Here is a 25,807-nt window from a genome sequence, read left to right on the forward strand (position 1 = left end):
GACCGGGGGTGCGGCGTACACACCCGGAGGGGCGTCCGGCACGGCCAGCGAGCCCCAGGCTACCTCGGCCGGCCCGGGGCTCGCGAAGGCGGAAGGGGTGCGGTGAGCTCCGCGCCACCCCCACTTACCCACTTTGTCTTTCCCGTACATGTGCCCGGCCACCTGATGCGAGAGGGGCACGCAGCCGTTGAGGAAGCGGAGCCTGCCACCCGCCGGCTTCAGGGTGCCCTCGCGGGAGGTCTCGCCCGCCGGTGGGGTCCGCATTTCTGGGGGTCCGGGCGCCTCAAGCCGGAGAGGGGATGGCGGCTCCGTTGCCATAACGGAGAGCTGAAGCGGCAACAGCAGCGAGAGCAGGGAAGAAAATAAGGCGGAGGGAGGGGACGCCGGAGAACCCGGGGGTCGCTCAGGCTCGGCCGCGAGGAGGCCCGGGGGTTCCTGCGGCTGGTGCCCTCTGTGGCCCAAGGAGGGGGCCCATGACGCCGCGAAGGCGCGGGCTCGCCCTGCCCAACTCTCGGCGGAGCGCGCCTCTCGGCTCCCGTTGCTCAGCCGCCGCAGCCGCCGACCCGGGCGCAGCCCAGGAGACTGACCCCAGCGGATGAGCGGCGTCGGCGGTGGCGCCCCGCGCTCCCTGGGGCCTTGACGGCGACGGCGGCCCCACCTCCCGTGCCCCCGCCCCCTCCCGCCGTCCTCCAGTCCCCTTAGCTGCCGCGCGCGCGTCAGCGCCGCCGGCACCGCCGCCTCAGCCGCGAGCTTCCTACTGCGCGACCCGCGGCCGCCGCCGCTACTGAGCATGCCCAGAGGCCGCCAGACGGGACCCCCGCGGCAGGGCGCGCGCTCGGCGCTGCCGGGGCGAGCGGAAGGCGACCTGGATGAGGCGACCAAGCTCGCGACTCTTCTCATTCCCACCCGGTTGGCCTTACGGTTCTGCCAGGGCTGGTGTGCCTTCATTCATTCAGTGCGCGCTTCAGCGCTTCCCGGAGTTAAGCTCAAAGACATCAGGGGCTCCCAGTTGTGAGGGGCAGTCAGTCACGCGTTAGGAGAGTTGGGAGGCAGTAGCGGTGCCCAGGGAGGCTTGGAAGACCACCCTTTAACTGCAATTACCTCCCTCCTCCAACTCCCACCCTGCACAGATACAACAGGAGTAAAAACAGGCAGCTTCTTAGAAGACGCACCTCCAAAACATCCCTCAAGTAATCCTATCCTCCCTCCCCAAATTGCTGCCCCTAAACAGCTAATTAAAAAAATTTGAAACCGACACTGATTTCAGACTGTAGAAGATAGGGAATAATCTTAATTTTTTTTAAGTGAGCACATTTTTTTTTAAGAAATGAGCCGTTTTTATCTCTCTCCCACTCGACCCTTAGCGCAAGTTCCAAGGTGATCAAGGAGAATTGGGTGGAAGGCAGAGAAAAGGGATGGACGCTGGGAGCGAGGGGGAGATTCTGGGATGGGACACCACAGTTGGTTCCTGTGTCCGGCATTTCAAGTGAAAACTGAACCTGGCCTTGCAGGTACCAGACTAAGCAAGAAAATTTTGGGTAAAACCTTAGATATCTGATTATGGCAAGTGTTATATCAGCACACACACCCCCTGCCCCCACAAATCCGCACACCTGGGAGAGACGTAAAACCTGGTCCGGATTCCTTATTCCAAAGGCCCGTCCGCTGGGCTCCAGGACCGAGCCCCTCAGGATTGCGCAAACTCAGTTGCTACCTCTCTTGGTCTTTTCCTCCTCCCACCTCTTACGGCTGTCAAAATCCGGACTCAGGACTTCCTAAAGGCCCGGAACGCAGCTTCGCGCATGCTCAGCATCAGCCCGGCTGCTTAATACACACGTGCTTACGGCCTATCGCGGCGCCTGCGCAGTCGCAGCCTGCAGTTCGCCCTTAGGACAGACGTCTGTTTTACCTTGACTCCCGCTGTCCACTCGAGCCGGTCTGTGCTCAGTGTCTTGTGTACATTCTTGCAAGCGACGGCGCCATGAGTATGACTTCCAGCGTACGAGGTGAAGTGGGGCATGGGAGCGGGTGAGGTTGGCGGCCTGCGCACCGGTTGCAGCTCCCTCGGCACCTCTTCGGGCTATTACGGCTGCCCTGCGTTCCCGCCAGTCTCGTAACCTTGAGATGGAGAAGGGCAAGCGCTCCGCGGACCTGCGGACACCTCGGGCCACACGGGGCAAGGGGGCCAGGTCAGGGTATGATCCGGGGCAAAAGTGGCGTGGGGGCCATGCAGGCATCTACCCAGGTCTGGGTAGTCCCCTAACTATACCGCTGCGCTGCTAGCTTTTCTTGTTCTTCCCTGAGACTCCTTTCTGTTGTGTCACAGGGCCTGGAAAAAAAAAGGAAAGGTGAAAACAAAAAACAAAAACCCTCTTCCCCCTTCTCCACATTTAAATTACCGTGGAGTGAGAACGTAGATTTCCTGCAGCCCTCAAGCGATGCATGACTAATCACAGCTTAGTTTTGCACATTTTTTAAAGGGAAGGCACCCAATCCGAGGTCTTCAGTTTTCCCAGGGTTTTTTGTTGTTGTTTTTTGTTTTTAATGCCTCTGGCATCTGGACCTGGGTGGCAGTAGTCCAGGAGAGAGGATTGAAAACTGAGCTCATTGAGCCTTCACCTTTCTCAGCCTTGCTTCCCTTGTGCTAGTACCTAGCGTTTGGAAATGTTACTTCACAGAAGGTCCGATTAAAATTAAGAGACTTTCTAGAGCTTCACTTTATAACAATTCTTGGTGGTAGTATAATTAATATAATAGTTTGTACCGCTACGGGATACCTGTGATCTTTGCCCAGGTATAAAATACCACCCTCAAGGTTTGGTTACCTGTAACAGTAGTTAGGTAAAGGTAGATTGTCCAGAAATTAATTTAAAATAGTCTACTTGATTCATTTAGTAAATATTGAGCATCTGGAGTACCAGGTTCTGTAAAAGGTGCCTACTAACTTGGCCCTAATTTTGTAATAGATTCTATAAATTGGAGAATTCCACTTGTTGCGAAAAGTTATCTGTCAGAGTGAGGGTGATAACCCATGACATTTTTAAGTTACTAATGCGGTATATAGGAGGTGATTATTTGCAAAACGTATTTCAAAGGATACTCATCTTTAGACTCCTTTAAATAGAGGCACCTTCGTACATTTAAAATAGGGAGTGATTTTTATTGTAAAAAAAAAATTTTCTGAGGAATAAGACAATTGTGTAAAATAAGATATTCATGTGACTTGAGCCACTGATAATCTTATAGGAAGACAGTTTGCACTTGTGTGATATGGGACAAAAGATTCCAAAGTGGTTTTTTTTAATGTGGAGTCATTTTGTATAATTGGGCACTAAACTCTATTTAGGTAGCATACTATTGAAATGTGATATAGGTGAACCCTAAGACTCTTACGACTATAAGCTAATCTTTCTTGTAATCAAGACAAGTTTGTTATTTTTTTGACCTAATTATATGGGAATCCAAAGGTGACTTTCCCATTATTTTGCCATTTTCTAAGGGATAGGAAATTGCTTCGTCAATTGGGTTATTAGCTTAAACTTTAGGTACTCAACTTTGTTATGAGAACTACTTTTTTCCGGCTGTGTTGGGTCTTTGTTGCTGCATGCGGGCTTTCTTCTAGTTGCAGCGAGCAGGGGCTATTCTTTCACTGCCGTGCATGGGCTTCTCATTGCAGTGGCTTCTCTTGTTGCAGAGCACGGGCTTTAGGTGCGCGGGCTTCAGTAGTTGTAGCACGCGGGCTCAGTAGTTGTGGCTCACGGGCTCTAGATCGCAGGCTCGGTAGTTGTGGCACATGGTCTTAGTTGCACCACAGCATGTGGGATCTTCCCAGACCAGGGCTCGAACCTGTGTCCCCTGCATTGTCAGGCGGATTCTTAACCACTGCGCCACCAGGGAAGCCAAAGAAGTGACTACTTTTTATTTCACCTAAAAGCATAAGGACTGTTGTGAGGACAATGGGCAGGGACCCCAAAGCCTTTGTAAATCACTTCTACCAGTGCTTTCTTCCTCAGATATAGTGGTGTGGCAAGGTAGGGACGGAATATCTGTTTTGTAATGTTTAGATCTCAAATTGTTCTACTCTTAGTGTTTAAACCAAACCTGTTCATTCCTATAGATTGAAAATCAATTTAGATCTTTTGATTTGGGGGAAGATGACCATGACTTTTCTCAGTTAAGTAAGTGAATTATATATTTTTTTTATAATTTGTGTGTATATTATATAATGGTATTTGGCAATGGTAAGCACTATATAAGTATATGTTAAATAAAAAATGAAAGGGTGTGTATGTGCATGCAGAATTCTTGTTTATGTTCAGGAAAAAAATAATGGGTGGGTTAGAAATAAAATGAATGGAGCTCAGGTCAGGACATGAATCTGGGAAAGGCAATGAGGATGAGTGATTGGAATGGTAATCCGAAGATCCCAGTCAGTGAGATGGCTTTTGATGCCCATTTGGTCGATATTACCAAACTTCCTTTTTCCTTATTGAGGTATAATTGACATACTTATACCAAACTTATTTTTTATGTGATACCAAATATTGATTACAGTTTTAGAAACTGTAATAAACATTAAGAAACATTAAGTGCCTTTCACTGCTACAGAGTCCCCGTTCTCTAATGACCCCTCCTCATACCCAATAGATGACCTCTAGGAAGTTTACTAAACTTCTTGCTCCTTAATACCTCCAAGACTCATTGACTCTGCTCTCATCCTTAATCCCTTCCCTTCTATTTGCAAGGAAGAGATTATCTGAGGCTGTTCTCTCTATATCATCCAGATGCCATTTTCTCCTGCTTCCTTAAGCTCTTGCCTCAGTAATGATACCAACTGCTCTTAATTCTTCTGTCCTCTCACAGGGATTTTCTTCTCTTCAGCCCAAAGTCACTCATAATTCACCCTCATTTAAAAAAAAAAGCCAACTAAACCAAATATTTTTAAAGGCCTTCCTTCTTCCTGCTGTCCCCTCAAGTCACTTTTTTCTTCATATTTTGCTTTACCCTCCAGTTACAAAATAGGCATTAGTCTATCTGCCTGTGCTTTATTGTACTTCCCAAACCCTGAGCACTACAATGCTTGTAACCAAAACTAAATTTCATAAATTCTTATTCTCTGACTGTTATATCGTTGTCTCTTTTGTTGAAACTAACACATAATTTTCCAATCCATTTAACTTCAACATATAAAAATACTGTTTGGGTTCAATAAATTTATTGAGTCATTTAAAATAACTATTCAAGGGTTTGTTTTTATCTGAGAAGGAATGTGCAGATCATACTGTGAATAAAGGAGTTAGCTCCTATGGGTTATGAACAAAAAATAATAGGGGCTGTAGATGAAACAAGATTGGCAGTGAGTTGATACTTGTTGGAGCTGGGTGAGGGTAAATGGGAGGTCATTACAGTATTTTCCGTGTATGTCTGAAGGGTTCCATAATGAAGTTTTATTTTTAATCTCAGGAAGTATTGAAATTCCACAGTTTGATACAGTAGGTTAAGATGAGGCCAAAGAGAAGTCATTTGGTGTAAGAGCAATGTGATAGTAGGATGGACAGAGGGAGTTGCAAATTCAGATTAGGAATCTATTATTTCTTTTTACTTAACTAACATTGAACACTGCCTGTGCACCAGGCCTTGAGAGAAAAACGTTACCAGGCACAGCCTACCAATCTGAGGGGGACCTAAGGGAGGCAAAGATTTAAACACAGCTCCCCTCCCCCCCTCCTGAGGTGGAAGGAACATTCTGATTCTATGGCAGTTGACACTGGGTAGGAGAGGACAGTTTGGGGCTACCAAAGGGGCTAAAGGAAAAGAAGCAGGGTGAGATTTCTGTCTTAGCTTAAAGCAAAATGATTTCCCACAGTAAAGAAATGAGTTATAAATATGGGTGTGGGATTTGGGAACAAGTTGATGTTTTCTCTATCTCTGAATAATCCTAAGAGAGAAAGCCAAAGATTATACAAAGATTGCCAGGGGAAGAGTAAGAAAGGGAGGGATTATTTAGAAACGTATTTTTTGTATTTTCTTTATATTGATGTATTCATGGTATTTGTATAGATAGAGAGCATTGTTAAGCAAGGTAGGGGCTTGATCTAACTATAGGAACACTATACCTTGAGAGAGGTGTACAGAAAAGGGAAGTAAGGATAAAGTAGAAGAGGCAAAAATAAGGCTTAGGATATTTCTGGACACCAGTTTTGAAAGAATGTCTGAAAGGTGCCAACTGAAATATCTTTAGAAATTGGGTCTTGATATAGTCCCTTGTTCAACCTGAGATGGTGTCTGTTCTTAATAGGCATGTACACTATCAAGAACTAAATGTTACTTGGGTTTTATTGTTTGTTTACTGTCTTGGGTTTTCAATTCTTTCTCTATTGTAATTGTTGACTTTTGAATCCATCATCATTCTTGTCTATCTCCATATAGTTTCCTTTTCTTTCTTTTCCCTAGAGTTGCCAGTGGCATCCATAGCTTTTTGCCAGAAAAGACTGATTCAGGCTACAGTAATGAAATGATAAAACAGCAACATTTTTCTTACTCTGGGAACTTTAGATTTGTCTCTAATGAGGTTAGAGAATTAGAATTTGGGAATGGGGGAGGGATGGAAATTGTTTTCTTAAGACCTTATCTGGCTCTGTGAGTCTAAAAAACTCATTGGAGCAAACGCAAAGCCATTTCCTAGCACACATATGGTGCTATGACATTTATAAAGGTTCATCAGTGACCCTCCTTAGGGGGTAGGGTCACAGAGTGCATGTTTTGATTCCCCACAGGGCAGCCACTCTTGGATAATATCTAGAGTTAGTTCCCTCTGTGTCAGTTATTCTGTCATTTCTTCCACCATCAAAAAAATCGAAGGGAAGTAAAGGTTTTTAAAAAGTCACCATATGGATTCAGTTGGTAGTAATGAGAAAGGAGAATAGAAGGATGTTTTGATGGCTGAGAAAGGTTCTTCTGGCCTATCATAAATTTCAGGTAGAAATTCCTATAGGATTTTTTTTTTATATCATGAGACCAATTAATCCTAACCAATTGTAGTTGTTCTTTGGATCTCAGGCCTTTATGTAATATGTAGGCATCATTAAAACAAATCTGATAGAGATTACTTCAAACTTCACCTCAAAAGTAAGGTGTAGGGCTTCCCTGGTGGTGCAGTGGTTGAGAGTCCGCCTGCCGATGCAGGGGACACGGGTTCGTGCCCCGGTCCGGGAAGATCCCACATGCCACCGAGCGGCTGGGCCCGTGAGCCATGGCCACTGAGCCTGTGCGTCCGGAGCCTGTGCTCCGCAACGGGAGAGGCCACAACAGGGAGAGGCCACAACAGGGAGAGGCCCACGTACTGCAAAAAACAACAAAAAAAGTAAGGTGTAACTAAGATCAACAGCATTTAGGGAATTGTATTATTTCAGTCTTTTGGGATATTTCCCTCTTTTAAGTTTATACTAAGGATTTAACATTCAGCAAACATAATTGAATATATATATGCAAAGCAGTATTTTAGCCCATTTTGTGATAGGTACATTAACTATTCAGAGTGGCTTTCCATTAGCTAAGAAGTAGATTGCTCTAACTCCTGACATTTTCTCAAGGAACTTCCATGGTAAAAAATGCATCAGAAAGGAAGATCATGAATCAAGCTAGAAATCAGTAAAGTTTCAGCCCTGCTTGGAGTTGCCACAGAATGATACCATGAAGCAGCACTAAAATTCAAGGCAGGGAATTCTCTGGTGGTCCAGTGGTTAGGACTCCAGCTCCAGGACTGGAGCTTTCACTGCTGTGGGCTCCTGTTCAATCCCTAGTTGGGGGAATAAGATCCTACAAGCTGTGCAGCGCAGCCAAAAAAAAAAAAGAAAGAAAGAAAGTATCCCTTACCAATGAGAAAAAATGATGACATTCGTAATAAAACAAATTTTAAAAAATAATAAATAAATATTTAAAAATTCAGGGCAAATCTACACAAGGTGTGTAGTTTAAAGTATATTTCAATGAAGCCAAAGGTTTGAAGCTATCAAATGACTTATTAACTTTTCTCAGTCATACAGTATCTGGGAAGGGCATAAAGTTAATGTTTATTTTATATAGCAGGGAGGAATAGAACTGTTGTGTGGGCAGGAAAACAAACTAAATTTTTTCATAGAGAAAAATAACTGTGGTTGAAAATAGAATCCAAGGAACATGCTAATTAGGAACACTTGATGAAAACTAAATTATTAAATAAGCTAGAAGAGAAGACCGAGATAAAAGGAACTAAGTGTGAGAGTGGTTGTTCCTTTCCATTAGAGTTTTGTAAGAATGAACTCCAATTTTATGTAAGGAACTATTAGGTTCAATGATTAATCACATTAGTACAATAAGAAATTTGACTCAGTAGTGCAAGTAAGCCATACAGTTAATTATTCATTATATGTTTTTATTTGGTCTTGGAATGTGTTTTTTGTACTTGTCTCTCTAGGGCTTTATTTGATAGTCTGGGAACTTATTTCAAACACTGTGAAGATCTGACTTAGGAAATGCTGGGACGCAGTCCAGTGTGTTTATCCTGACCCCTGTTCAACTTCTTCCTGCAGTCCACTCCATGCTGGGAATAGACAACTCTCCTCTGAGACTGAGGCTAACCAGACTATGCAGAACTCTCTCCTCTCCAGAATTCTCTGGAACTGGGGTAGTTGTTAAGTGCTTGGATTTCTAAGGGATCCTTGAAAAGCTACGTGAACAGAATAAATAGATGGCCTATTAGTCAAGCAAATAATTGCACAGAAAAACGTCATTAAATTTAAAATGAAGTTTGTAGGGAATTCAGATCATCCACTGGTGGATAATGGAAATTTAGAATTTATTAAAGGAGAATCTAACTAATTATATTATGTTTTCTATAAAATTAGTACCTTCTGAGTTTTATTTTAATGAGACACTTTGAAATTAAAAAACAAAAACAAAGCTTTTGAATGACTTGAAGCCCAGAATGCTGGTGGATATATTCCTCTGAATGTTTAATATTAAGGGTTGGTTTTGTTTTATTTGTCCTTTCTTTTTCTTTGGATACCAGTTCTGTTTGTGGTTATGCATTTTTAAATGACTAAAGGACCTACTATTTAAATGAACTCTGGGACTTCCCTGGCGGTCCAGTGGTTAAGACCCCACTCTTCCACTGCGGAGGCTACAGGTTCAATCCCTCGTCAGGGAACTAAGATCCTGCATGCTTCAGGTGTGGCCAAAAAGAAAAACAAAGAACTCTGATGAATCATTTTGTTAACATAATCACCTCCTGATTTTTAGAGGGATGAGGAGGGTCTTGTTTGTAATCTGATTTTTTATGGTCTTATTAGTAATCTGAATTTTTATATGTATCTTTTTTTTTAAAGCAATAGGTATCTGCAGGCTCACAGGTTATTTTAAATCTATTTATGAACACTTTAAAAAGATTACTAAACTTTGTTTCTTCTCCAATTATAAAATAATTTTTAAGTTTCCCTCTTCTATCTTAACTTAGCTAACAATACTGAAAAGAAAATACACAATTGCCTCAGTAAGGGCTGGGGAAGGTTTTAACAAGGGACTACTTCACCAGTGTGTTCTGATCATTTTTTTAATGTTAAACACCATTGACTGTTGGGATGCTTAGTACTCAAAAACTGGATTTCCTGAACGTTCGTGTTAGATTATTGGTATAGATTTTGGTTTTGATAATCATTCCTGTTTTCCTTCCCTGCTCTAGTTGAATGGATTGCAGCGGTTACCATTGCTGCTGGGACAGCTGCAGTTGGTTATCTAGCTTACAAAAGATTTTATGTCAAAGATCATCGCAACAAATCTATGGTAAACCCTCACATCCAGAAAGACAACCCCAAGGTAGTACATGCTTTTGACATGGAGGATTTGGGAGATAAAGCTGTGTACTGCCGTTGTTGGAGGTCCAAGAAGGTAAGAGAAGCAAGTCCTTTATGCCAGTGCCGTCTTTAATGCAACATTTCGTTTAAACTATCTGCCACACTGGTACCATCAAATATCAAGATATCCCTTCTCCTTTGCTTCCTTTTTTCTATGGATTCTGTTTTTCTCTGTTTTCTGTGTACTCTTCAGGAATATATTTACTAAAATGTATAACCACCATGCAGTGAAATTGCATCGTACCCTCGTCGAGTTAGGCAAATATAACCACATTCTTGGCCAAAGAAGAGAGAAAAATCCCTTTATTTACGCTTAGAATTTCCTCCCCAAGTGGGTGTTAGCATTCAGTATCCCAGGAAAAGGAGTATGCAGCCTAAAAACAAAGAGAAACAGAAGAGGTCATTTTTTTTCCCCTTGAGATTTCAAGCTCCTAGATTCTAGTACAAGTTTTAGAAATATCAAGAGAAACTTTTGGAAAATTACCCCTGAAAATTTCTTACCTGGTACATATGTATTGACCCTGTATCCTAAGGTTTTTTTAAGCTGCAGCTCCTATATTTACATATCCAACACAGGATTTTTTTGTATCTTTATTTTCTTTTGTGAGAATTGCATTTTATCAAGTTCCGTCTGGAATTATCTCTGTGATACCTGCAGCTTTTAGATAGCGATGACAGCTGGTGATCTGAAGATGGTAAAATGCTCTCCTAAGGTCATCTTGAAAAGCTTCATACATTGAATAACTTCAGAATTTCTGGTATATTTAGAGAAATATGGTGAAATACTGTGTATACTGCCACTATTAACATTTAAATAAAATGGATTTTACTAAAGATGACACTATAAGGCCTAAGAAAATAGACAATAAAAATGATGTATCTATTTCTGAAAGCATGTTATGTCAGGGACCTCTTCCCACAGTGGAAAGCCATTATCACAAATCACATGTCACAGATAAGGAAGAAGTCACATACCAGGTAACGGAAAGCATATTACTCTAACCCCCTTCTCCGGATGCAATTGATACTGTATAATCTAGTGGTGATAGAGCGCTTAGATTATGTCATTGTGTCTGAAAACTGCTTGATGAACATATGGAATATGAACCAAAAATTAATAGTCCCATTACAGAAATTGTTCCTTAAGAAGAGCACTGTTCATTTGGAGTGTGGGATTGTTTATAAGTACTAGTGGAGTTGCTAGAAAATAATCCTCAATAATATTCTGTAGACTAGATCTGGTTTGATTTTTAAAAATTAACACCTATAATAGGTTTCATTCTCTTGTTGCTCACCAAAATATAAAAAGTAATACCTTTAGGGGTTTCCCTGGTGGCGCAGTGGTTGAGAGTCTGCCTGCCGATGCAGGGGACACGGGTTCGTGCCCCGGTCCGGGAAGATCCCACATGCCGCAGAGCGACTCGGCCCGTGAGCCATGGCCGCTGCTGAGCCTGCACATCCGGAGCCTGTGCTCTGCAACGGGAGAAGCCACAACAGTGAGAGGCCCGCGTACCGCAAAAAAAAAAAAAAAGTAATACCTTTAGAAATTAAGGCATTTCTAAGTCCGGAGTTGTAATAGTTCTTTAGTCAGTGATCTTAAGTAGTTCATTTAGTTTCTATTACTTATATACATGCTTGAGAACCGTTAAATAGTAAAACAGCAGGTATCATAGATGTGTGTAGTAGATGCAGTACGAATGCTTTAAATAAAAGGAAGAGCTTGTTGCACTGTGGGCTAGAATTTTCTGGGAAGGCATAGTGATATATACGTGGGAGTTAAACTGCCCCTGGAAAGATTGGTGGCATTGGAATACACTAGCAAGTATTGGAGACTCTTTCTCAGAATCTGTGGGAAAGGACTCATGAGTGAAAGTGGGATCGATGAGGAATCTAGTCTGGTCCTTGCACCTCCCTCCCCGCAGGAATAAGTCCAAATTGAGGAGAGTCTTGAGTACCAGCGTGAGGAATTTGTGCCTCCCAACATGGGGGAGCTTCTTGTCAGGGATTTCAGACATAAAGTTATACTTACACCAGAGTGCTGGCCGTGGGAATGGCGAAGCATGAACAGATACATGAACCATTTTGAGGCAAGGATCAGCCAAACGCAATGACTGATTTGTGCGAAAGATTGTGGGAGGAAGACTAAAGCTCGTGGAAGTATCTTGCTTAAGATAGGATCGTAGGGTTAGAAGAGGTGGTGCCGTCAACGGAAATAAGGAATTCGGGGTGAATGGCTCATTTTCCAGGACACCAATGAGGAGTTCAATTTCAAAGAGTGACACTGAGGTGACATTTGAATGGAAATGTACAGCAGACAGCCTGAAATGTGGGACTAAAGCTGAGACATCAGGGTTGGAGATAGCGATCAGCAAAACTGATGAGTCAAGGGTAGGAATGCAGCAGATCCTTGGTACAGATAAAAATCGAGGGCTAAGTATGAAATCTTGGAGAATTTTCTGCATTTTGTAAAGAGAAGAGCCAAAAAAGGAGATGAAATGGGTCCCAGAGTTAGAAGAAAACTAAGAATATCGTGGCTTCACGGTGGAAAAGGGAAAAGTTTCAAAGAAGGTTTGATTGTGAACATCGGCTTGTGCAAAAGACCAGGAGGTGAATAGACTATTATACTAAGACTGTGGGGTTAAACAATTAGGCAACTGACCTTTTGGTGTCATTTTCACAGAATAATTAGAATAGAAGCTGTGTCCAAATGGATTACAGTATGAATTACTACTAAAGAAATACCTAAATATATGGTATTTCTAAATATATGGCAAAATTTTGGTAAATATGACAGTGAATGGAAAGAAAAAAATATGATGACTGCTTGAGTGAACGCTGAAGCTTACCTTTGAAGCCAAGTAAAGGGCGTTTGCTTTGGTTGGGTGTTTCCAGAGGGTAAAGGGTCAATAAAGCGAATGTGGACTTTTATGGACTAAGATCTCAAGTGTTTCAGGAAGAATCACAAATGGACACAGGCCAAGCTAGTGGTTTAAAAGTTTATTAGACTTTATAAGTCAACAGAACGTTCCAGGATTATTCTTTCATCATACTATTTAGAGTTTCCCTTAGGTAGACTTTAAGGAAAGGAATGCGAGACCAGTCATTTTATTTTCAATTTTCTCAATGTCTTCTTTCTTTTTAAGCTTATCTTTCATACCATTATTAATCCTCTTTGCATCTCTGATTTGTCAGTTCTGAATTTTCCCTGAATCTTGGGCACTTTTTATTACCACATGAGGCGATTCAAAGTTCACTTTGAATATCATTCAAATTATTCTCCAGGCATCTTTGGAATCTCCGCACATTCCTGAGGTTCCTAAGGTTGTCACGCAGGTGCCAAGTCACACACTTACATGCCTGTCCACAGAAGGCTTGATACCTTTGATTAGATGGCTATATGGAGTTTATGTTCAGTAATTTTTTCCTCATACACCAGTTGTGTTTCTAATACAACAAAATTTAAACTCCTATCTAAAAAAAAAAATTTATGTATTATATAAACTAATTCAGTTTTAATTCATTATTTTTTTTAATTGAAGTATTGTTGATTTACAGTACTGTGTAAGTTTCAGGTGTACAGCATAGTGATTCAGTTTTGGAGGGGTTTTTTTGCTGATTATATTCCAATGTAGGTTATTAAGAGCTATTGGATATAATACTCTGTGCTATACAGTAAATCCTGTTGTTTATCTATTTTATGTGTAGTCGTTTGTATCTGATGATCCCATACTCTTCATTTTGTCCCTCCCCCCTCTAATTCATTCTTAAGGTACAGTCACGAGTAACCTGTTGTGGGTTTCTAACATTTTGAGCAGTTTTCTCAGACCTAATGAATCAGATCTCTTAGTCAAGTGCAGAAATTACATGTTTTTAACACACTTCGTTCCTCCTCTCTTCCCCCCGATTGGTGTGCCCTCTGCTGTTTCAGAAACTGGACTGTTTCATAGTATTTCACAAAAGGGTTGTCCCTAAGTGAAGTGAGAAGGAAAGGAACCAATACAAAGGAAATGATTAAAGCAACTACAGGGAAAGATACTATTTGAGACAGTGGTATGTTGAGAGGGGTGGAAGGAAAGGAGAGTACGAGCATAGATTTCGGACTCAGCCTTAGAAAGAAAGAGATAGTCTTACTTTCGAAACAAGGTGAGGGAACATTGATGTCAGAGGGAAGAGTGTGCAACATGGTCTTACTAGATTCCCAGCCCCCACTCATCTTGGGTAGATTATGGCGTTTGCTGAGTTGTATGGTGGCCATTGGGGAGGCAGGAGAGATTTGAACAAGGACAGCAGGAGAAGGCAGACTAAGAGATAATCAAGAAAGAGAGGAAAGGTGAGCCAGTTCATGCCAGGAGCTCAACTGAAATTGCAATGAAATGTAACTGTGTAGAATAATTTTCTTTCCTTAACAACTTCCGGATTTGAGTTGGGTTTTTTTATTAGTGATGGGTTTGTTTTTGGTGGGTGTGTGTGGGAGTGTGGGTGTGTGTGTATGAGTTATGGAAAGTCTCCACCCTATTAATGGTTAGAAATGGGACTTCCCTGGCTGTCCAGTGGTTAAGACTTCACGCTTCCAATGCAGGGGGCGTGGGTTCGATCCCTGGTTGGGGAACTAAGATCCCATAAGCGGCGCAGCGGGGCCAAAAAAAAAAGAGTGGCACTGACTCTATTTCTTCATAGAAACAATATTCTGATCGTTGGTTACATTGCTTGCCCAATTCACACAAAGACAGTCTTGTAGGGCTTCCTTGGTGGTGCAGTGGTTAAGAATCCGCCTGCCAATGCAGGGGACACGGGTTCGAGCCCTGGGCCGGGAAGATCCCACATGCAGCGGAGCCACTGAGCCCGTGCACCACAACTACTGAGTCTGCACTCCAGAGCCCGCGAGCCACAACTACTGAGCCCATGTGCCACAACTACTGAAGCCCGTGTGCCTAGAGCCCGTGCTCCACAACAAGAGAAGCCACTGCAATGAGAAGCCCGCGCACCACAATGACGAGCAGCACGGGCTCGCTGTGACTAGAGAAAGCCCACGCGCAACAGCGAAGACCCAACACAGCCAAAAAAATAAAATTTAAATAAAAAAAAAAAAGACAGTCTTGTAAAATCTTAATTTTTCTTACATATTTTCCTACTATATCTACTATCATAGGTCTTACTAAAGTAAGTATATAAGAATGGTATAAAATGTCATATTCTCTTGTTTAGTCTCAAAGATCTCATTGCTTTTATTTTCTTTCTCAACCAAAGCAAGCTTGTTTCTCAGAGCAGTTTATAGTAATGAGCCAAATGGCCCCAGGCAACTTCCTTGGAAAATATAATCCAAACTCTAATTAAAAATACAAAGTTTGGCAAAGGAAGCTTCAAAAAAATTTTTTTTAATTTTTGCAAGTAGAAGAGGTAAGTCAAGGATGAACAGTTATTTATTTCCATCTTGAATCACCCTAAAAACAGAAACATTATAACTTGAGATGTGGGACCATTAAAAAGAAACAAGTTTTGTGCTTTTTATGAAGACCCTGACAAGGTTGCTAGCTTTCCAAGTAGAGAGCAAGGATCTCTAGTGTTTTTTACCCCTAAACATTTATTTCCACCTCTTCTCCATACTCTCTCTTCTCTAGTTTTAAAGGTATTTGGGATTCGTAGTTTTCTAATTGGATTAACAAATATGATAGTATATTTTCTGGACATACAGGAAATTCAACCAATTTAATTCACAAACTTTTCTCCAGGATTTGTTAATAGACAAAGGTTAACATCTTAGAACAAATGTTAGAATCATCTGTGAGCTAAACTTTTTTCTCATCAATTTTCTGATTCTTTTATTTTTAAGTATTGATACATGAGCTGAATTAAATATACCCTTTGTGTTTTTTGTAATTTCAGCTCTTGACATTTTTAACACATTTAAAACTTTTAGTGAGTTAATAAAATTCACATTTTCATTATATTGTTATTTAATACAAAAACTGCTATACTTCCTAGATTACGTTTGAAAGTATATATCCACCACATGTTTTTTTTCTCCTGTATAGAAAGGTCAAAAATGAAACAAGGCACTTTCTGGAAAAACACAAATATTTTTATGTAATTTACCATTTGAATTTTAATGCCCAGTAATTACCATTCATTCATTTATACTGTATATCAGAATCATGAATTAATTTTAATAAATACATTCTACTAACACATACAATGTATTAAGAAATTGCTAATCCTATCTTGAAATAACTCATTTTGGCTCTTGGTTGAAAAAAATGTTTAGTCTTTTCATTAACTTAAAATGAGACATATCTAATGGATAAATATGAGAATGCCTAATCTTCACATGAAGTTTGGGAGATTATTCTGACTAGTGTTAAGTGATATAGGAAGTACTATTAAAAGATATCTGTGCCTCTGAGCAGAATGATTTTGAATACGGAGTTTACATTTTAAAGGCATACAAAGCTTTATGTACTTTAAAGAAGCATGAAAGTTTATTAACAAATAGCCAGGATCTCCTTATTTACTACTTTTTTTTTAACTTTTATTGGAGTATAGTTGATTTACAATGTTGTGTTAGTTTCAGGTGTATAGCAAGTGAATCAGTTATACATATACCCACTCTTTTTTAGATTCTTTTCCCATATAGGTCATTACAGAGTACTGAGTAGAGTTCCCTGTGCTATACTAGTAGGTCCTTACTAGTTATCTATTTTATATACAGTAGTGTGTATATGTCAATCCCAATATCCCAATGTATCCCTCCCCCCACTCACTACTTTTTAAAGAAATATTTTTAGATTGTTTTTTTCTTTTAATCCTTTTTTAAAATTTATTTATTTGTTTTTGGCTGCATTGGGTCTTAGTTGCTGCGCGTGTGCTCTCTCTAGTTGCGGCAAGCGGGAGCCACTCTTCATTGTGGTGCACTGGCTTCTCTTTGTGGTGGCCTCTCTAGTTGAGGAGCACGGGTTCTAGGCGCACAGGCTTCAGTAGTTGTGGCACGTGGGCTCAGTAGCTGTGGCTCGCGGGCTCTAGAGCACAGGCTCAGTAGTTGTGGTGCACAGGCTTAGTTGCACTGCGGCATGTGGGATCTTCCCAGACCAGGGCTCAAACCCGTGTCCCCTGTAATGGCAGGCGGATTCTTAACCACTGCGCCCCCAGGGAAGCCCTAAAGAAGTATTTATTTTTTACTTGTTTACTTTTAAGACCATGATGAAACATGTGAATTTCCATTTTTAGGCAAAACCAGATTATTACAAAATTATATCCTCATTTTAGATGTATGGCTTTCTTATCTTTTGTATATTTCTCTATAGATTTCTCTCCCGTTCTTTATATATGGAGAAAAATAATTTGAGAAAATATATTAGTTTTCTAGTATTTTCAATGTGAGACTAAAATAAAAATAAAAGGGACTTCCCTGGTGGTCCAGTGGTTAAGCCTTCCAATGCAGGGGGTGCGGGTTCGATCCCTGGCCAGCAAGCTAAGATCCCACGTGCCTTGCGGCCAAAAAACCAAAAAAAACCCCCAAAACAGAAGCAATATGGTAAAAAATTCAATGAAGACTTTAAAAATGGTGCATATGAAAAAAAATCTTGAAAAAAAATAAAAGTTAAATATGCTATTTTAGTAAATTATTTGAGACTTTTAACTTTATGAATATTTCATTTTTCAGAAATGTATTTTATAACCTGTGGGCATAAAACCATACAGTGACGTGTTTTGTGTGTGCTATTTATAAAAATGGAGTTTTTTTACAATGTAAACTTTTATTCTCACTGTAAAATCATCTGTGTTTGTTTATTAAACATACGTCACTTTGAAATGCTGTTCTTTGCTGTGGGATACATTTCAGTTTGATATTTTATGGGCTGTTTCCTCATCCATGCCAAGAAAACACTGAAAGCTTGGGGTCATGTTTTTGTTGCACGGACTTGTTTTTAATATGAATATACTGTACCATATTTTATTGACAGAAATAATGTAACTTTTATATACATTGAATTTATATTGGCACCCCAAGATAGAATTTATACTTGGAAATATAAGATGTGACGATACCTTGAGTTTTTCTGTAGTTTTTAACTAATTTACCACCTCCCAGAATTATATGCAGATCGTAAAATTAAAATTGAATTTCTTTAACATCAACCCAATATTATTTTAATCTTAGAATAGACAAGTCTCATCAAAGTTTAATATTATGTACCATCATTGTCTAGTTTCAGGTATTGAAAATTATACTTCCTTAATGGAGTAATGGGTGATTTTGCTCTTCAGGCCAGGACTCCTGTTACTTTACTCTTCTAAATAGGCTCAGTTCGTGCCACAGTGTACCTTATACTAAACAGTGAAGCTAGATTCTAAAGTGCAGGTACATTCCAGATATCAAGAATAAAACAAAGATGCTCGCTATCATCATTTGACATGAAATAAAAAATGAAAGGTATAATATAGAAGGAAAAAACAAAATAATATACTGATAATTGTAAAATCCTGAGGAGACACCTAAAACATTGTTGCATTCTTATTTTTATCATTTAACAGTAGGAAGGACATACTTGCAAAAAACAGTGGTATATACACACACACAGACACACACATATATTTATATATATAATATATATCAAGAGTAGTCAGGTATGAAAACATATACCTAATTATAATAACCATAAAACATATAAGGCAGAAATGATCTTATTAGAAAATGCATGAGACCTGAGGATGAAAAACACAAGAGGAATAAAATAGGACGTGGCCAAAAAATTCTCAAGTTTATCTGGAGGAATAAATAGGTAATAAATAAAGTTAGGTAAAGAATAAATAGGAAAGTTTTAACAAAGAAGAGTAATGTGAAGGAAAACCAGCCCTACCAAATATTGAAGCCAATTTTAAACACAGTGATTATCCCATTATGAATATGATAATATGAATGATGAATATGATAATGGAGAACCTGTAAATAAGCATTTTTATATGTAGAATTCATTTTGATAAATTTATGAATAAAGGTATAACAATTTGGGAAGCAATCACCTCTAATAATATTGAAGCAACAGGATCTTAGAACAGAATTTTGCAAATTGCGCTCTGTAGAACACCGTGATAATGGGTATCAAAGTGAAAGTGTCCATAGTCGGATCAGCTTGGGAAATTTGGGGTTAAAATAGTGTTTTTTATAGCAGAACCTCTTTAAAATAATAATATATGTTGTGACTTAACTGTATATGTTTTTTAAACACAGAATGAAGTTAAATCAGAATATTTTGCAGGACTTCTTAATTTGCAGAGCTCACTCTGGGAAACACTGTGTTAAATATTTAGTTTTTGTCCCTTTTCCTTCAACTGGACACCAAAATATCTGTGTTTTCTAAAATGTGAAATCTTGGAAAGGAATGGAAATTTGTCGCATCTCCAGGAGAAAGAAGTCTCCATGAAGGATGATAAAAAGGGAAATACTTATTTGTATGAAAGAAGAGAAATTAAGGATATGAACAAATAAGCAAAATAAAAAGGGTTGGGTAAAAAATTGCTGCAAAGATGATCAGCAAAAGGATAATGAACAGATTGATTTTAAACAAATGAACTTAGGCTCTTACCAATAGATAGGCCATGGATGTAGTTCACTAGAAAGGAAATATAACTAGTACATAAACATGGAAAAGGTTTTCCACATCCACAATCAAACGTCACAAATGGAAATTCAATTAATGATCTGTGTATTATCCACAAGTCAATTTCTTCCTCCTCCTTAGTGTGTACACTTTACATATGCTCATTAAGAAAACCTGTAAAAGGTAGCCAAGAAAAATCTATTGAGTTATCATGTCATATGTGAATTAAGCATCACCCCCACTCTGCCAAACGTAATACTGATTTTGCAATTAGACATTTCACATTCTTTCTCTTCCTAGTTCCCACTCTGTGATGGCTCTCACACAAAACACAATGAAGAAACTGGAGACAACGTGGGACCTCTGATCATTAAGAAAAAAGACACTTAAATGGACACTTTTGATGCTGCAGACCAACTTGTCATGATGTTTCCTGATCATTTAATTAGAATGAGTACCACTTGTGTCTAATTCACCTCCCCTGGGTTCTAGATGTGGTATATTGCAAACTACAGCTTTCGTATTCACGGCATTTGCCTTACTTGTTGAACCATCGTGGTGCACATTTGTTGAAACAAAAAAAAAAGGAAAAAGGAAAATCCAGTCTCATGGACTGTGGGTTACTTTGGTCTTGTAAGGATCCGTTTCTTTACATTTAAATATGACATTACAATATAGTTGTATGGCGAAGTTAACGTATTAAATTATTCTCAAAATCATGTCTGTGCAGATTGTACTTGTAATTTCAAAGAAAAATTATCACCATTTAATATTACTTAGCTAACCTAGAAAGTAAATTGGGTGTGATTAAACTACGTTAATCTCTTAATAACAATCTAGGAAAAATCTTTTATGACCTTGGTTTTCTTCTTGAATGTGGTAATGACACTGAGAAAATACAGCTTCTGTGTTTTCAATCAAAATGAACTTTGAATGTTAATTCTGCTTAATCAAAAGTGGGCCAGGTCAATAATAAAGGGACAGTAACTTCTTTGTATTCATCTTCATGGATATTTAATTGATCCATTAAAGAAACCAGTAGTGGAAATTTAGATCAAAATGATATGAGATTTAAAGTTGTCATGAAGGATGTCTTAAAATGTAATAATGTTCCAGAATTCTAGCCAAGGAGTGGCAAACACTTGAATTGGGGACACTGAAGGAATTGGAACACATAATATCAAGTCTCCTGTATGCAGAGCCACACATCCTTGACAGAAATAGTAGTCATGAGGGTAGATCAGAGGCATGGGAAGATTTTTATTTCCTCATTCTTGATAATCAGGCACATGATTAATTCTAGTAAAGAAACTGTTTGGGGGAGAAAAATAAGAATTACATCCTCTTTTAAACTGTATAATCTTAAAAGCAAAAATTTGAAGACAAGTGTTATGTCATATTCTTCAAAGTAACTTTCTTCAGACCAGAAACATTGCATTTCATTGCTGATTCAGAAAAAAATATGAAAACTGAAAATAATTAGGAGCAATAAAAGAGTTAAGACAGGAGTAGTTAATATATATATATTTTTTTTTTTTTTTTTTTCGCGGTACGCGGGCCCCTCACCACTGTGGCCTCTCCTGCCGCAGAGCACAGGTTCCGGACGTGCAGGCCCAGTGGCCATGGCCCACGGGCCCAGCCGCTCTGCGGCATGTGGGATCCCCCCGGACCGGGGCGTGAACCCGTGTCCCCCGCATCGGCAGGCGGACCCTCAACCACTGCGCCACCAGGGAAGCCCAGGAGTAGTTAATATATTTTTTAAGAGAAATTAGGTTTTTGGATTTCATGGGTTAGAAGGAAAAATATATACGTAATGTAGCAGACATAATTTGAAATTGACAAAGGTAACAGGTAAACATTCTCATCATTTCTTTGCAGGCACTTGAATTCTCAGTAGTAGTGCATCATGTTTCTACTTGGTAGGATCCAGAATTACTTTGGAAGTAACAGGAATCAGTGCAACTAAAACATCAGTGTTCCTATATTAAGTATGATCATTGATATTTTTTTAATGTATGGTTTTGTGTATTATAGTAGATAAAGTTGATCCCAAAATTGTGTGTACCAGTTTTTAAGTAGTCCACATGACTTAGTTGAACTTGTCTTTAAGGCACATCCTAAGCACAAAATCTCAAGTACTACAAACCCTGATTCTACCTATAAGATTCTCAGGATGAATTTTTTCATGCCTCTTCCTCCTTTTTCAAATAAGTATGATTGGGTCAGCAATAGAGAGCATCATGCTTTTAAAGGTTAATTGTTTTAAAGAAAAATACATCTATGAACTTCCAAAGTTACAGATAAAAGGACATCCTTTGAGGGAATTGCCCAGTTATCCAGTGGTTGGGACTCCACACTCAATGCCAGGGTCCCAGGTTCGCTCCCTGGTGGGGGAACTAGGATCCCATGAGCCACGTGGTGCAGCCAAAAAAAAAAGGGGAGGGGGGACATCCTTTGAACACACTAAGCTGTATTCTTAATTTGAAATTATTATGAGTCATGCATTTTTATAGCTAGTGGGAGAAGAAAACAAACAAACTAGTGCCAATTCTCAAAAGTACTTTCAATGGTGTAAGTGGGTGACTATGATTATGGTAAAATTGGAAATGGTCGCCTTATTGTGAAATGCAGATCTAGTGTAGCATTTTGATAGTCCAGAATAATTAGATAAATGTAGTCCCATGGTCATGTTAAAATTCTATTACATGCTTTTGAATTAGAATTCCTTTAGGATATGAAAACCTTTTCATGTTATTAATTAACCTAAAAAGTAAAGTAGGTGTGGTTAAGTTAATGTGAGCTGTTTTTACACAAAAATCATTGTGTACAATTACTGTTCTCCCTTAAATACCCTAAATCTTCTAATTGCTTTTTCATTTGATAGAGAGATCAGGCAAGTGGGGCTCCCCAACACCATCACCATCTTTTTTTTCTCTGTATCATTTATGTTTCAGTGATTTCTACAGTAAGATTTTGTGCCAGGTTGAGAAGTTTCTAATGTCATGAAGAAACTTGTTTTGCAGTGACAAGTTTAGAGTGACATACTCCTGTTCATGCAGACATTTATTAAGCATTTATTATAGACGATGTAATTGAGAACACAACATTTTGGAGAATTCAAAGCTCACAGTTTGGATTACATCATTTATGACATGGGTTATATTATGATAGTTTATGACTTGGGGTTGTTTTCCTTGACAAATTGTAACAGGTGCAATCATGTATACCAAGTCTTTCTACAGAGTAGGTGGGTTTATTTGATTTTGTATTAGTTATGAATGATTTTGTTTTAAGATAAACGTTGGTTAAGATTCCTAATTAGCCACATGTTCAATACTTGGGTATCTGTGACAGTGTTTTATTCTACTAGTTGTCAGAAGCTCTGCTTTTCCTCCCTGATTTTAACACTAACTGATGTCAGGCAAACACACTCACCTCTTAGCCTTTTAATTGAAATGGTTGGACAAAATGGCATTTTAGGCATTGTTCCCCAATTCTAAGCCAAGACTAAAATTTCAGCATCCCTAAAGGAAAAAAAAAAAAAAAAAGGTTGACAGAAGGTCATCAACTTGAATTTAATTTTTATTACATGATTATACCAACTTTTGTGGTATTGAGGTATCCTTTTATGAAATGGCGTTGATAGTAGTATTAGTTGCTTTCAATATTCTTGGCAAAATAAAAAGTTGGCAGCCCTATATTGGCCCCCACTTTTTTTTTAACTGCTCCATGAAATCTAAAAATCTGGAACCACGTTTTTATCTAAAGCCAAGGTTTTAATCTAAAGTTCTGGGACTTAGTAATTATTTTATAAAGGTGTTAAAACAGTACAGTTTTATTGATTTTGATATTTAGTTTGTATATTTGAAATTTTTCATATATGACTGTTAACACAATGCATTGAGGCTTCATGCAAAGTTATTAATGTAAAAGAGTGGTTTTATTTTCATTCAATTTACCGTCATGATCCAAACTAAGAATAATGCCAATCCATCCCAATCCCTTCATAACTCATGATTTTAAAGGATCAAATAAAATACACAACACTGAGATTTGCACAAGATGATTGTTAACTGCACATCTGCGTTTTCTGAGAAAAGTATTTTTTATGGACCTAAGAAGTATTTCATAAACAAAAAAATTGCATATATGAGCTGAAGCTACCAGGAATCATGCCCAAGGGGAAAAACTAGAAATAAAATTTTAATCAGTAAATGGGTGAATATCATTCGGATTATAAATTAAGGGTATTGATATGGTGTTAGCCCTAAGGTCTCTGAACAACAAAAAAGGCAGTGCGGGGCTCCCTGGTGGCGCAGTGGTTGAGAGTCCGCCTGCCGATGCAGGGGACACGGGTTTGTGCCCCGGTCCGGGAAGATCCCACATGCCGCGGAGCGGCTGGGCCCGTGAGTCACGGCCGCTGAGCCTGCGCGTCCGGAGCCTGTGCTCCGCAACGGGAGAGGCCACAACAGTGAGAGACCCCCGTACCGAAAGAAAAAAAAAAAAAGTGCGACCTCAAACATGGCACTGAAGAGTGCCAAGCTGAGAATGTTGTCAGCTAGGCATTGTGTAAACTGGATGTTCTTCACTTGCAGTAGTACCTGTGTCTCTGAGGATAGTCTATTTCTTTCTAGTTCTTCCAACCTGTCACTTACAGTTGAGCAGAAGTCAATTTCTGTCAAGACCTGCTTCAAGTGCTATTTCAAAAGTTGTTTTCATTTGTATCAGAGTTTTATAGATTTCCAGCTTTATTTTACATTTAAAATAATTTTGAACATTGCCCACATGCTCTTTACTATAGGATAAATTGTTTTTCTGCTGGTAATACTGCCTATCAACATTTTCATTATTGGGTTAGGCAGTGGCTCATCTCACACCATATACAAGATAGACATGAGAGATGATGTTTCTTATGGCTGTATCAACAATTAAACTTAGCTTAATCTGTTAAATTTATTTCAAAGTCTCCCAACTATGAAAGGTAGGGTTCCATTTATGTACTCTATCACTGCACAGCAATCCTTTATCCTAAACTTTCTTGATATGGACTACCACTCCTTGATCTAGACAGTAAGGCTGTGTTCCCCTTAATATCACGATTTTACACTTTTAGAATTGGTCAGCCTTTATCTTTCCAACTTGCAGTCTGCTCTGTAGCCATCACATGAACCTTTTCTTTATCTCTTCACCTCTGCGGCCCTTCCGGGGAAGAGCATTGTAATCATCACTTAAAGCAACCTCACCCCTTTCTCATTTAATACTGTTTCTCAGGACCCACCAGGAAGCTGCTTCTAGCACAGACACTGAAACAATATTGACTTTCCATTGCTGGTTACTGCTTCTATCCTGACCCTGAACGCCACCTAGCGTAGACTCTCTGGTAATGAGAATATTAAATCATAAATTACATTTCTTAATTTAACAGTGCCATCCAGTGTATGCACTAAAGTCCCTGACCCTAAGGAACCTTTATTTATACCCCAGAAGTCTGGTCACTGGCAAGTTTCGTTTTTAGTTCTGTGACTCTCTTGTGTTTTGGGCATCTGATTTGCCAAGACATTGGTAATGCTACATGACTTGCTTTTTTTTTAGCTCTGAGAAAGAAAGTGTTTCAAATTTTGATCATTACAATATGCCCAGTACCCCAAACAGTTACAAGTACATAGCAGGTGCTCAATAAATACTTGTTTTAATTAATAAGTTTTTTATGTAATTTTAAAAGGATACAAAAGTAATTGTCAAAAAGTCAATATTTCTGTCTTGTTCTGCTTCCAAATCCTGATTATCTTTTTTTAAATTTGCTCCTCTATATCCAGTATTACAGACTCTTAATCATGCCTATTAGGAAAATTTACTGAATTACTTATCCTGACCAGATTGGCTATTATTTAATCAATTTCTGTGCCTAAACTTCTAGTATAAAAACCAACGAGCAAATACTGCTATCCAGATCAGTTTGTTTGAAGCCGGTATGCACGTGATGTTTCATAACTGGGGGGAAATGTGGCATTTGGGATATTTAAAATCTGTGGACATTGCTTTGGGAAAAGAGAAAGCTGTTATGAAAAAGACCAAAGGTTTATCAACCTGGAAGTGCTTCTAACTGCATTTATTACCTCTCTGGTGGCAATGTGTGGACTGGGGCAACAATCAGGGGCTTGTAAATCAGACTTAGGTTTAAATCCCTGCTTTGCCACTTGAGGAAGTAATTTTCTGTGGATATCTGTGGTGATTAATTTTATGAGTCAACTTGACTGGTCCACAGAGTGCCCAGATTTTGGTCAAACATGATTCTGGGTGTTTTTGGATGAGAGTAACATT

The 25,807-nt window shown here is 39.4% G+C and overlaps 2 protein-coding genes across 8 annotated transcripts in view; one reads left to right on the forward strand and one right to left on the reverse strand.

The window, feature by feature from the left end:
• Positions 1-636, reverse strand: part of IPMK (inositol polyphosphate multikinase) — a 41,894-nt gene extending 41,258 nt beyond the window's left edge. For 2 of the 5 annotated variants that reach the window (XM_019934832.3, XM_073793329.1), the window contains exon 1: positions 129-636. In XM_019934832.3, the coding sequence (XP_019790391.1) occupies positions 129-318 (190 nt within the window). In that variant the 5' untranslated portion in view covers positions 319-636. The remainder of the gene's footprint in view (positions 1-128) is intronic. The other 3 variants (XM_019934907.3, XM_019934971.3, XM_019935082.3) reach the window with 3 other exon arrangements.
• A 1,213-nt stretch (positions 637-1,849) lies between these two features.
• The window catches only part of UBE2D1 (ubiquitin conjugating enzyme E2 D1), a 93,728-nt gene continuing 69,770 nt past the window's right edge, over positions 1,850-25,807 (forward strand). Inside the window, exons 1-3 of one of the 3 annotated variants that reach the window (XM_073793333.1) lie at positions 1,850-2,006; positions 4,118-4,178; positions 9,719-9,924. In XM_073793333.1, the coding sequence (XP_073649434.1) occupies positions 9,817-9,924 (108 nt within the window). In that variant the 5' untranslated portion in view covers positions 1,850-2,006; positions 4,118-4,178; positions 9,719-9,816. Of the gene's footprint in view, positions 2,007-4,117; positions 4,179-9,718; positions 9,925-19,786; positions 20,206-25,807 lie in introns of those variants that run through there. The other 2 variants (XM_004329705.3, XM_073793332.1) reach the window with 2 other exon arrangements.

This window comes from Tursiops truncatus, chromosome 16 (assembly GCF_011762595.2).
Source record: "Tursiops truncatus isolate mTurTru1 chromosome 16, mTurTru1.mat.Y, whole genome shotgun sequence".
Taxonomy (NCBI): domain Eukaryota; kingdom Metazoa; phylum Chordata; class Mammalia; order Artiodactyla; family Delphinidae; genus Tursiops; species Tursiops truncatus.